We start from the raw sequence: 13,880 nt of genomic DNA on the forward strand, positions 1-13,880 counted from the left end.
TGTGGAAGAAACGTTGGTTCCTGGTTCAAGGCCTGATGTTAGGGGCTCCTTGTCATCATGTAACGCTAACGACAGATGCCTCTCTCACTGGCTGGGGGGTGGTCATGAGTGACCGCTCTGCCCAGGGTCTGTGGGAAGGCCATCATCTCACTTGGCACATCAACTGCCTGGAGATGCTGTCCGTGTTTCGAGCTCTGACACACTTCCTTCCAGACCTAAGGGGGCATCATGTGCTTGTCCACACAGACAACACATCGGTGGTCTCCTACATCAATCGACAGGGGGTCTGTGTTCGCGCCCCTTGTACAAGCTGGCGCGCCAGATCCTTCTGTGGGCTCAGGGGAAGCTCCTCTCACTAAGAGCAGTCTACATCCATGGGTATCTCAATCAGGGGGCAGATATCCTGTCGAGAAAGGGGCTGAGGCCCGGGGGATAGAGACTCCTCTGGACAGAATTTGGCCAGGCGGAATGGATCTGTTTGCGTCGCAGGAAATGACACACTGTCCGCTCTGGTTCTCCCTCACGAATCCGGCTCCACTGGGGCTGGATGCCATGGTGCAGACGTGGCCGAGGCTTCGTCTGTACGCCTTTTCCCCGATCGTTCTGCTCCCGGGAGTTCTGGAGAGAGTACGCCGTGATGGGGTCCATCTGTTGCTAGTAGCCCCATTCTGGCCGGCCCGAGTATCGTTCTCGGACCTGGTGTCCCTCCTCGACGGCACCATTCTTCACCCCCGCCCGGGGCCATGGTGCAGACGTGGCCGAGGCTTCGTCTGTACGCCTTTTCCCCGATCGTTCTGCTCCCGGGAGTTCTGGAGAGAGTACGCCGTGATGGGGTCCATCTGTTGCTAGTAGCCCCATTCTGGCCGGCCCGAGTATCGTTCTCGGACCTGGTGTCCCTCCTCGACGGCACCATTCTTCACCCCCGCCCGGGGTTATGGAAGTTGTGGGTGTGGCCCCTGAGGGGGCACAGCTCCTAGCATCTGTTCTCTCAACTGAGGTTGTTGAGACTATACTCCAGTCTAGGGATGCAACGATTATAGATTTTGTTGGTACGATTATTGTCTGAGGAATAATCACGGTTTAGCTATTATTACGCTTATTATGCATTTATTAATTTAACAACAGTACTAGTGTATAAAATCACATGAACACTCTTTAGATTTTAAAGTGTTATTTATTGCTGCCTTTTGAAACAGAAACAACACAGTAACCAATAATAGGCACACAGCACAAAATAATAATAATAAAGACTATTATAAAGAATATTTTAAAATAATAAAATATATATTATATATTAGAAAATATTAAGAGATTTTAGAATCTCTCCTATTGGAATTAAAAAAGGGACATCTCTGCTCTGTAAACATCCATGAAAGTATTTCCCTTTTGAAAATAACTAATTAAAAAGTATTTAGTGTTTTCACTTTGTACATTCTTTATTTCTTTTGGACCTGAGGTAGAGAACTTGGAAACATGGTGAAAAAAAATCTTGTTGGTTTTTGACATGAATAAAACAGGGATAATAAATACCAATGTTAACGAAGCATTATTAATATAAGACTGCTATTAATTTTATTTATCCCACAGGGGAAACTAAATTAGGGGAATAAAGTATTAATTTTAATAATATTTATATTGATTCATATGATTTTACACGTGGCCTGAAAATAATAATGAGCGCATTTACATGCACATTCTTAAGCCGTTTATGCTTAATAAGCCGAAAACACACTTGGTCATGTAAATGCGGTAACCCATTTTCTTTTATCAGAGTAAGGTCATAAACGGCGTAAGCATAAACTGGTCGCAACAGGTAGTTTTTTGCCTCTTACTCCGATTTCACATGGCATGTAAACGCAAAAGGCTAACCCGCTTTCTGTCGGCTTATTGAAGTGCGCATTTGTGATACGTGACAGGAACGCATCGTTAGTGCAGATTTAAGCGCATCTAGACCGAGCAAACGTCTTGCAGTAAAGAAAGAAGGAAATATATCACAAACGCAGACTTTTTCATGACTCAGAAAATTATAAAAATGTGTTCTCCACTCGTGCAGCAGAAGTAGAAGTGGTTCAGTCACAATGCTGCATTTATAACTGCATGAGAGGATATGAGCTGTAAGTTTCCCAACATGTTGTAAGTTGACATGTTGCAAGCTTAATTTAAAATGATTATATTTTGACGTCACTACAGGGAAATAACCTGATTTATTAATGAAGTCATGTAAACGCAGCTTACTTGCATTGTCAGGTTACTGATGTACATGTAAATGGGGAAAACTGGTTATTTTAATAAACTGATAATTGTGAGTTATCAGCTTACTGGTGTGCATGTAAACGTGCTCAATTTCTATTTTGTGAGATCGGAGATCGCGCTGCGCACACACAAACTTGTTGTGAACGCTGCTCCTCGACTTTTAATAAAATAGCTTAGATACTGAATTGCTACATTATATTCATCAGCAACAAGGGGGTTAAATCGCTGTTTAAGTAACTAAACTCAACTTCATTGTTTGTAGAGAGACACGCAGGTAGGGCTGTCGCGATAACCGCAATACCGCGCTATTGACGAGCAAACCGCAGAGGAATGCAAGAACCGCAGCAACCGCGATTTTTCCGTGTTTTATTTTTTCGTAAGGTTATGCCCTTCTCGTTTTACACTTCATGCATGTGGACTGAATATTAAACAAGTTAGTAATGATAGCATAATGTGTACCATGCTGATTTGTACAGAGGCTCCGTAGATTTGCAAGCCTAAACAGACAGTGAATCGATGAGAGAGCGTTTTTGAACGTGTAGTTGAATGACAGCCACCACCTTGTGGCGCAACACTGTAAATGCACTGCCTGCCAGCCCGTCTAGAACAAGCAAAGAAATCAACTGTGGGAGCAATTATTAGAAAATGGAAGACATACAAGACCACTGATAATCTCCCTCGATCTGGGGCTCCACGCAAGATCTCACCCCGTGGGGTCAAAATGATCCCAGAACCACACGGGGGGACCTAGTGAATGACCTGCAGAGAGCTGGGACCAACGTAACAAAGGCTACCATCAGTAACACACTGCGCCGCCAGGGACTCAAATCCTGCAGTGCCAGACGTGTCCCCCTGCTTAAGCCAGTACATGTCCAGGCCCGTCTGAAGTTTGCTAGAGAGCATTTGGATGATCCAGAAGAGGATTGGGAGAATGTCATATGGTCCGATGAAACCAAAATAGAACTTTTTGGTAAAAACTCAACTTGTCCCTGTATTTTCATCATAGGTATACCTCAACTATGAGAGACAAAGTGAGAAAAAAAATTCCAGAAAATCACATTGTAGGATTTTTAAAGAATTAATTGGTAAATTCCTTGGTAAAATAAGTATTTGGTCACCTACAAACAAGCAAGATTTCTGTCTCTCACAGACCTGTAACTTCTTCTTTAAGAGGCTCCTCTGTCCTCCACTGGTTACCTGTATTAATGGCATCTGTTTGAACTCGTTATCAGTATAAAAGACATCTGTCCACAACCTCAAACAGTCACACTCCAAACTCCACCATGGCCAAGACCAAAGAGCTGTCAAAGGACACCAGAAACAAAATTGTAGACCTGCACCAGGCTGGGAAGACTGAATCTGCAATAGGTTAGCAGCTTGGTGTGAAGAAATCAACTGTGGGAGCAATTGTTAGAAAATGGAAGACATACAAGACCACTTATAATCTCCCTCGATCTGGGGCTCCATGCAAGATCTCACCCCGTGGGGTCAAAATTATCACAAGAACTGTGAGCAAAAATCCCAGAACCACACGGGGGGACCTAGTGAATGACCTGCAGAGAGCTGGGACCAAAGTAACAAAGGCTACCATCAGTAACACACTGTGCCGCCAGGGACTCAAATCCTGCAGTGCCAGATGTGTCCCCCTGCTTAAGCCAGTACATGTCCAGGCCTGTCTGAAGTTTGCTAGAGAGCATTTGGATGATCCAGAAGAGGATTGGGAGAATGTCATATGGTCAGATGAAACCAAAATATAACTTTTTGGTAAAAACTCAACTTGTCGTGTTTGGAGGAGAACGAATGCTGAGTTGCATCCAAAGAACACCATACCTACTGTGAAGCATGGGGGTGGAAACATCATGCTTTGGGGCTGTTTTTCTGCAAAGGGACCAGGACGACTGATCCGTGTAAACGAAAGAATGAATGGGGCCATGTATCGTGAGATTTTGAGTGAAAACTTCCTTCCATCAGCAAGGGCATTGAAGATGAAACGTGGCTGGGTCTTTCAGCATGACAATGATCCCAAACACACCGCCCGGGCAATGAAGGAGTGGCTTCGTAAGAAGCATTTCAAGGCTCTGGAGTGGCCTAGCCAGTCTCCAGATCTCAACCCCTTAGAAAATCTTTGGAGGGAGTTGAAAATCCGTGTTGCCCAGTGACAGCCCCAAAACATTACTGCTCTAGAGGAGATCTGCATGGAGGAATGGGCCAAAATATCAGCAACAGTGTGTGAAGATTTACAGAAAACGTTTGACCTCTGTCATTGCCAACAAAGGGTATATAACAGAGTATTGAGATGAAATTTTGTTATTGACCAAATACTTATTTTCCAACATAATTTGCAAATAAATTCTTTTTTTTTCTCATTTTGTCTCTCATAGTTGAGGTATACCTATGATGAAAATTACAGGCCTCTCTCAGCTTTTTAAGTGGGAGAACTTGCACAATTGGTGGCTGACTAAATACTTTTTTTCCCCACTGTATATATGTGTGTGTGTGTGTATATTTATGGTGGTAAAACCGCATACCGCGCTATTGAGCCACTCAAAATTACCGCAAGGGAAATTCCCTCACCGCGACAGCCCTACGCGCAGGCGCAGGTAGACTATTTCACACACGCATCTGTCACCTCTCTCTTTCTTTCTCTCTCTCTCTTGATCGATCGATCAAATAAGTAGCTAAATGTTATAATTAATTAATTCAAATTAGTGTGATCTTACTGCATTATTTCATCTCTGTCTGATCTGAAGTGGGTCGTAGCTTCACGTCGATTGATTTTGGTTTTTAAAATTGTTCAATGCACAGTTAACCGTGTATTATCCCTTATGCATTCACTCTTTAGAAGCAGTTTTTTTACTGCAATATTTAAATGACACCCTGGTCATTCGTGGTGTACCCAAAATGCTCCAACACTATCGACTTCAGTCATTTCTCTGGTGGAAATAAAGCTTCTCTGTTGGTCCGCTAGTGTAACTTTGTTTTCGTTTTGCGCAAGTTGCAACTGTTCTGTTCTGTGCAACAGAAACACTCGGTGTAGCGGAGCCTTTACGATTAATTAACCATGACGTTTTAAAGCGCGGTTAATCGTGAAACCGGTTAATCGCTGCATCCCTACTCCAGTCCAGAGCTCCTGCCAAGAGGAAACCGTACGCCTTGAAGTGGAAGCTTTTCACTTCATGGTGCGGACAGCGACTGCAAGACCCAGTCAACTGCCCAATTGGTACAGTTCTGGAGTTTCTGCAGGAGCGATTCTCCGCAGGGTTATCGCCCTCCACTCTAAAGGTATGCGTGGCGGCCTTAGCTGCTTACCACGCCCTTCTGGATTGCCAATCATTGGGAAGACACCCACTTATCACTCGTTTCCTCCGTGGCACCCTGAGGCTGAGGCCGGTACAGCGCACTAAGGTGCGCTCATGGGACCTGGCTGTGGTTCTGGAGGGCTTATGCAATGCCCCCTTTGAACCCATAGGAGAAGTTTCAGTCAAGTTTCTCACACTCAAAACTATCTTTCTCCTCGCTATTTCCTCACTTAAAAGGATCGGGGATCTTCAGGTACTTTCTATTTCATGCCTGGAATTTGCTCCAGGCATGGTTAGGGCATTCCTTTACCCGAGGGTCGGGTATGTCCCTAAGGTGCCCACTTCTTTGCCAGGGCCCATAGTACTTCAGGCATTCTGTCCTCCTCCGTCCAAGGAAGTAGGCCAAGAAAGGCTTAATCTGCTCTGTCCAGCTCGAGCACTAGAGCTGAGCTCCCCGTGGCATAAGGCAGATCAGCTGTTTGTTTGCTTTGGTCCGCCAAAGAAGGATCCCCGGCGACCAATCAGACTATGAGAAGGTGGGGGGTCGAGGCCATCTCACTAGCCTACGAGTCCTCTGGCCTCCTATCACCTATGGGGGTCAGAGCGCACTCGACCAGGAGTATGGCGGCCTCCAAGGCTTTCAAGTTGGGTGTGGCCTTGTAGGACATTTGTGCTGCGGCGGGCTGGTCCTCTCTGCACACTTTTGTCCGCTTCTATAACCTAGACCTGGCATCTACCCCAGGTTCCCAAGTTCTCTCTTTGTGATGTGCTCATGAGATACACACACACAGACAGGGACTTGGTAGTATGGCGCAGTGGGTATTCTCGTTCCCAAAGCGATTCTCGACGCAGCTCGAGTTCCTGAAGGGGAACGTCTCTAGGTTACGTATGTAACCATGGTTCCCCGAGGGAACGAGATGCTGCGTCTCTTTGCCATACTCCCTGCATCGCTGCAGGCGCTACTTCATTGAAGCTAACTTGCGCTTTGCTGGATGCGCTTTTATACTTCCTGGTGCTCACGTCACCCCGCTCGTAGGGTTGGGTAACGAAACCTGGTACCATATGGCACCGGTACCTATGTAACCGGTGTGTACAAGAAACGAGTCCGAACGCAGATTTCGGTGCCATGCCTGAGTGATCGATTGAAATATTTGTCCTCTGGTTCTCCGAAATGGACGTAAGAAGCATCATCACCGGCACGCACGTGAAAAATAATTTCCAGACTGAAAAAATGCACGTGAACTCAAGTCGGAAAGCTCTAATAATATAAATCCAACACATCTTTGTAGTAACGAGAGTGTCCATGTTGTTTTCACATTCCGACTTAAAAGCACAACTCGGGAAATGAGAGCATCCGAGGAGCTTGTGAATGTAGTAATTACACTTGCTCTGATGGCAGCAGGTAGCCTTCCGTTAACTAAGCTAAACATGCTTAAATTAAAATGCCTAAAGCTAAACTTCCCTTGTATTCACATTTCTAAACCTGTTGTCCAACAAAAGAGAAAATTATAACCTTTTTACTCCACAACACCAGTCAAATGCTTCCTTTTGTGATCTGATGAGGCTTCTTGTCACAGAATGAGGCAGAAAATATGTTCTATATGCTACTTTAAAAAGAATACATTGATTAGCAATAAATTAGGGTGACCATACGCCCTCTTTTCCGCGGACCTACAATTTTTTTTTTGGACCTACAAAAATGCGTCCGGCCGGGATTTCTTAAGTGCCCAAAATGTCCGGGATTCGGCTGTTTTCTTAATCTCACTCTCGCTGAATCTCTGACCATTGCCACCTGCTCCCGCAACATGTGTTTCACTCCCGTGATTTTCGTGTCCACTCCTTTAAACATTCTATAATTTTGGCGCATCAGGGAGCCGCTCTCAGGATGTGGTGTATTTAAAAAAATTTTAATGAGCGTTTGCGCTGTTTACTTTCACTTTCGATTTCGTGATCACACGCACTCTGTGTAAAGGGAACACATCTTACAAGATCAGATATTTGTCAATGATCAGTCAAAGCTGACTCCGGTAGCTCTTGTTGGATGCAGGGTTGCCAAGTCTGCGTTTTTTCCACAGAATTGGGCTACTTTTAAACTGTTGCCATGGGTTGATTTTCCCAAGTGGGTTAAAGGTTTGAAATATTGCATAAATTAAATTTGACTGAAATGCTTGTATTGAAACATTTTGCATTCTACCTATGATAAAACTTTCATGGTCTTCTACATTAACTGTTCCCTCCTGGTAGAATTACCTGCCCAGCTCAATCCAAGCAGCTGAGTCCTTAATATTTTCAAGAAACGGCTGAAAACACATCTCTTTCATCTTCATTTGACCCTCTAACTTTAGCACTCTCTATTCTAATGCCACTTCTAATTTTATCTGCTTGTTTTTTTAAATAATTTTTTTTATAATTTTTAACTTTTTAACTTTTTTTCTATTCTATTTGTATTCTAATGGCCAATCCATACTTTTTTTGGGGGAATTTTTATTTATTTACTTTTTAACAAGTATCGGTTCAGGCACCGGAACCGTTTTAAAAGTATCGATTCGGTATCGGAAAAACCCCAAACAATACCCAACCCTACCCACTCGTGACGTCTCGCTGCTCCATTGGGCTGATTTTACACGTGCTTCAGAACACGGTCACGCTGGGGCGTTCCCAAAGCGATTCTCGCCGCAGCGTCTCGTTCCCTCGGGGAACCATGGTTACATACGTAACCTAGAGACGTTTTTCTATATACACTGAATTCACTGAATATCAGAATATATTTGATGTTAAATATACAGCTATGTGGCGCAGTATTTGGACCAATGGGGTTTCCGTGTGGGCGGGGCTACCCAACAAAATATGACAACAAAATAATGCTTGATGCTTTTCACTTTATTTTGTTGTGCTTGGGATGGGCATTTTATGAAATTTTCTAGTCAATTACTGTGAGACATAAAAACGAGTAACTGATTACTTAAAAATGATAAGGCATAGTTCACCCAAAAATGAAAACTTGCTGAAAATGTACTCACTCTCAGGCCATAAAAGATGTAGATGAGTTTGTTTCTTCACCAGTTGGAGAAACTGTAGAAATTTTGCATTATATCACTTACTCACCAATGGATCCTCTGCAGTGAATGGGTGCCGTCAGAATAAGAGTTCAAACTGCTGATCATCAAAAACATCACAACAATCAAAAACATCACAATAATCCACATGGCTCCAATCCATAAATTAACATCTTGTGAAGCGAAAAGCTGCATGTTTGCAACTGAAAGAAAATATTTTAATGTAATTTAAAATGCATTTAAATAAATAAATATTTATTAAAATAGCTCAGAAGTGACAAACCTATTTGAAAAGTTATACATTTCATCTAAGTATCAGCCTTTTGGCCGTGATGGCATAAGTTCAGTTGATGATCAATTGGGTTTTTTATTTGTTTCTTTGTTTTTAGGTGAACTTTGTAGTATGTCAGCTCTGTGCCCTGCTCACGGCCGTGTGGTTCAGGCTCTATCTGCACCCCAGCAAGACCAGTCCTTTTGTGCGGCATGTGGTGGCCACATTGCTGGGCATCTACTTTGCCCTCTTCTGCTTTGGCTGGTGAGTATTTGCCTGCTGTCCATACTGACGCATCCCTCTCTGTGTGTCCGCATTGAAACTGAAACCAGTTTTTGCTTGTACTCCCTGCTGCTGGACTGCAGGATTTGTGCTGGCGTGATGTTCCAGAAAGATACAACAGACGCCAATCAATAGAAAATGTAGCAGTCTGTAAACGAGAGAGATTGATACAGAATAAACAAACGGTTTATAGGACAATAAAAAGAGCTTAAGCTGACGTCTGTAGTACACTGTCAAGTATCAAATTATATGGTATGTTTCAGTTGTAAATACACCTGTATGACTCCCTCAGCTCAGTGCAACAGTGACTGGACATTTTTTTTAAACAGAAAGTCACCTGTGAGATGAAAGACACGATTACAACATTTGATTCAAACCAAAAAAGGATTTGAAAAATGGAAAACAGAAATACTAGTTTTCATGGTTACAATGAATTTAGTTGAGTGGTGGGTCCCATTTTTGGATTGTGAGTCGAATAAAAGATCTTGCATTTTAAAACCACACGATTACTGGACTAATGACCTTCTGTTGTCATGTGCGGTGAACGGAACACAACTGAAGTTGTGTAAACTCTCAGTCAGTACGTTTGCATGTACAGCAGAAAACAACGTAATGTTTTTATGCACCGTGTTGGCATCTGGTCCACGCTGCTTTTTTCACCATCTTAGACATGACTCAGAAAACACAGCGGAATATACAGTTAAGCTTATAGATATCTAGTTAATGTACTGCTAAATCTACCAAACAAAACCAGCAACCTGGCAAAAAGCATGATCAGAGGACACAGAGGAGTTTTGTGAAGGTTTATGTTGTGATAATGACAGGCTGATTCTCCATTTATCCCACTTACACAGTTACTTACATGCATAGCATACATATAGAGCATCATTAAATGGACATTAAATATTATTTGCAGTTCAAATTATTTTATGACATGAGAAGAGGCACCAAGGCCACCCTTACTGTTCACAACAGTATTCAAAGCACCCATAACTTATGTAGTTATTTTAGATTTGCTGGTAAATAATTAAGGAAAAGGTGTATATATATATTTTTTTTTTAAAAAGTATTTTAGAGTTTGAAAATAGAATATTCTAGACAAATTCATAATATGTTTGCATATGAGAGTACAAAATATTGTATTCTTTAAAAAACTGCCCTTGGAGTTTTATGATTTTAATAATTAACATGACTATTTCAGGTCTATAAATCACACTTCTAAAATCAGACTTCCTCATATATCCAGATTTTTGGCACTCTGACAGTGGGCACTCTGGTTCTTCAAAAGAAAAAGAGAAATATCTTAATTTTTAGTAGTTTATCTTAATTTAATGCTTTTTTAATATCATTTTACGTACATCATTTATATAATTAAAAATATGCGCCTTAATTGGACAATCCAGTGTTCAAGAGAGCCGTGTAAAATAAATACCATACAGACTGAGCAATCGCATGCAGCCTTTTAACTCAGTCAGCCATAATGAAACTCCTCTGTGGCACTAGCAGTTTACAACTCTTTGTTTGTGTGTTTGAGAATATATGTGCCTTTTTCTGTCTTCTACCTTCATTTTAATTTCCACATCCTTTTTTTTGCATCATGCAAGAATAGAGAGCAATAATGTCATTCATTAGCGTAGAAAATAATGTGTTTCCACACACGCACACACACACACACGCACACACACACACACACACACACACAGAGTCTGCTGTTCAGTCTCTGCAGATCAAAAGCCCTCATCACCACTGAGAGTTCATTTCTGGAAACATCTTTGAGCTCTTTGTTAGCTTATTTTAAAAAATGATGTTTGTGCTTGTTTCTGGGTTTTAATGGATCATATAATTCTCTGTATGGCATCCTCCAGGCCCTCATGATATCAAAGCTCTTTTAAAACTAAAATTTATGTGTAACATCTGAAGAAAAAGGGTCATAAGTACATTAATGCATCAGAAATGGTTTGCAATCTAAAACCTGCTGTTTGGTTCACATTGCAGATACTGTTTGGTGGTCGCCCTGGGTTATCTAAGCTTCTGCCAAATTACCCGGGTTTACGTCTTTGATTACGGAATGTACTCTGCAGATTTCACGGGGTAAGAATACGCCTTTCTGTGTGAAGTTTCTGAGCTTCGTTGTCCGTGTTTTCTATTCATATTTCTCTTTTTTTTTTCTCTTACAGGCCGATGATGGTCATCACACAGAAGATAACCAGTGTGGCTTTTGAGATCCATGATGGTGAGTGAATGTGTGTGTGTTTGGTTAAAGTTGAGAATACACACAGGAAAGATGCATCAGGATTCTATTCTAGATGCTGTTCCAGACGACTGCTGTTGTGATTGTCAAATGTGCTGCCAAAGGGCCTGAGAAACTAATTAAAGAAATGGAAGGCAGCGGAATGAAATGAAAGCAAATGAAAACAAGCCTCCCTTCTTCTCTTCACCCCTCTATTGTTCCACAGGGTGACAGATTACCCTTAAGATGTGTGCTCCTCTCACCGCACTTCTTAATATTACCGTTATCACTAATTCATTTCTTTGTCCTCTGCTGAGTTCAGCTGCTAGCCTGCAAACCTTTGTTATGGAGATTCTTCTAAACAGAGTGGATTCCCTTAAGATTTACTCTGTTTTATCCTCACTGAATGTCTAGTGCGAGATTAAGTCTGGATGATATGACGATTTACACTGTGCCATGGCGGCATTGTATCAGATTTTTCATTTATTTTATTTTAATTTGTTTAATTTAATTTAATTTTTACTTAATCTATTTTATTTTATTTTCAATTTGTCTTTGTTAGTTTTGATTGATTTTGACTGATGTCGGACATATTATTAATTTGTTATGCATAATCTAATCTTTTGTCTTCATCATAGTCTAGATAAATATAGAACATAATCAAATGAGATGAAGTCCCTTTCATTTGGAAAGTATTTAATTCAGTGGATTATCCAGAAATGGGCATTACCATGTGGTTATATGAAGCAATTCTCATTGATTTCCAGTACAGATATTGTGATATATTCTGTTACTGTGATATAAAATTACATGTTTTGTAATATAAATTGTATGGAAGCTTATTAAGTGGTTTCACTCGCCTGTTGCCCCGAATAACCTGTCACTGATATTCCCTATGGTCCGTAGGACACTAATAGGACAAAGTCCCCCATAGAAGTCCTTGCCGACCTCCATCACTAGTTTTGGGACATGTTGATGCATACTGTGGGTGAAGCTCTGTCTCTGCACTGCTGCTGCTCTCTGAGTCAGGCATAAACCATAATGAAAACATTTTAAGTGGCTCGTCTTTTTGTTATATGCATAAGGGTGGCAATAAAACAACAAGAAATGATTCAAGCCACTTACCCTGGGTCGCCCTGCCTTGTCTTATCGTGCAGGAAGACAAACAACTGAGGCAGAGGAGACTCATGAGTCGATCACATGAACTCTGAGCCAAGTCAATTTACAGCACATTTCTTCCCTCTCTAATTACTTCTGTAAATCAGAGGGAGGCCAGGGAGTGTTAGACTAAACTCACAAGCTTAGAATTTGAGCACGTATGGGACATCCACTGTGCTCAAATCATGCAAACATTATGATTTCCCACTATATTGTATTTAAAGGAATAGTTCACCCAAAAACTTGCAAGCCTGCCATCATCATTCCATCATCCCAAACCCGGATGACTCGTTTCTTATGTGGAAAACAGAAAAAGGAGACATTTTGAATAATATACTGCTCCATCATTTCCATGCAGTTACCTTGAATGTGGACTGAAGCTTTATCTACTATCTATATCTATTATCTGGGATGTTTATTATGGATTGATGGTGTTGGTATTGATACATTTTGTGTGTGTTTGTATGTTTATAGGAATGGCAAGGAAAGAAGATCAACTAAACCAAAGTCAAAAACTGTTGGCCATAAGGTATGTAGACTAAAAAGACTGTTATTATTAAAATGTTGACAATACAAAGACAAAATTAAATGAAGGAATGTAGTTTTTGATTGAGTGTGTGTAATTGTGGTAGTTGCTTTGCCCTTTATATTTAAAACTGCAATCTCAAGTCTCTTTTCTAGACGTGATTTTACTTTTGTTCTAATGCAATTCTAAAATCTAGTTTTCCTCTGTATTCGTGTTTTATTCAGACGAATGCCCAGTTTATTGGAGTACTTCAGTTACAACTGTAATTTCATGGGGATTTTGGCTGGTCCCACCTGCTCTTATAACGATTACATAGCCTTCATCGAGGGCACCCCCTATCGCCACAGAGACCTTGAGACCAAAGGAAAAGTCAATGTGAAGAGCAGACTGAACGACCCTTCACCAAATGTTTGTTTTAAGTTGTTTGTATTTGCTTATAGCGTCACATTACACACCAATTCATGTCACAAGTAGCTTAAATGTTTACCATTACAAAGTTGGGGGTAAGATATTATGCATTTATTTGATCAAAAATACAGTAAAAACAGTAATATTGTGAAATAAATATTAGTAATTTAACATAACTGTTTTCTATTTTGTTGTTTTAAAATGTAATTTAGTCCTTTGATGGTGAAGCTGAATTTTCAGCAGCCATTACTCCAGTCTTGTGAGTCCCGTAATTCTTCAGAAATCATTCTAATGTTGATTTAGTGGTCAAGGAAAATGTCATATTATTATTGATGTTAAAAACATCATTGTACTGCTTAATATGTTTGTGGAAACTGTGATAGCCTATATATATATA

General features: G+C 41.1%; 1 protein-coding gene across 1 annotated transcript in view; it reads left to right on the forward strand.

The window, feature by feature from the left end:
- Positions 1-13,880, forward strand: part of LOC107549076 (membrane-bound O-acyltransferase domain-containing protein 2-like) — a 35,961-nt gene that overhangs the window by 17,229 nt on the left and 4,852 nt on the right. Inside the window, exons 2-7 of the mRNA XM_016230008.1 lie at positions 8,998-9,143; positions 9,454-9,465; positions 11,157-11,252; positions 11,339-11,394; positions 13,024-13,078; positions 13,300-13,483. Of these exons, the coding sequence (XP_016085494.1) occupies positions 8,998-9,143; positions 9,454-9,465; positions 11,157-11,252; positions 11,339-11,394; positions 13,024-13,078; positions 13,300-13,483 (549 nt within the window). The remainder of the gene's footprint in view (positions 1-8,997; positions 9,144-9,453; positions 9,466-11,156; positions 11,253-11,338; positions 11,395-13,023; positions 13,079-13,299; positions 13,484-13,880) is intronic.

Source organism: Sinocyclocheilus grahami, unplaced genomic scaffold (assembly GCF_001515645.1).
Source record: "Sinocyclocheilus grahami isolate Dianchi unplaced genomic scaffold, SAMN03320097.WGS_v1.1 scaffold362.1, whole genome shotgun sequence".
In the NCBI taxonomy this organism is placed as follows: domain Eukaryota; kingdom Metazoa; phylum Chordata; class Actinopteri; order Cypriniformes; family Cyprinidae; genus Sinocyclocheilus; species Sinocyclocheilus grahami.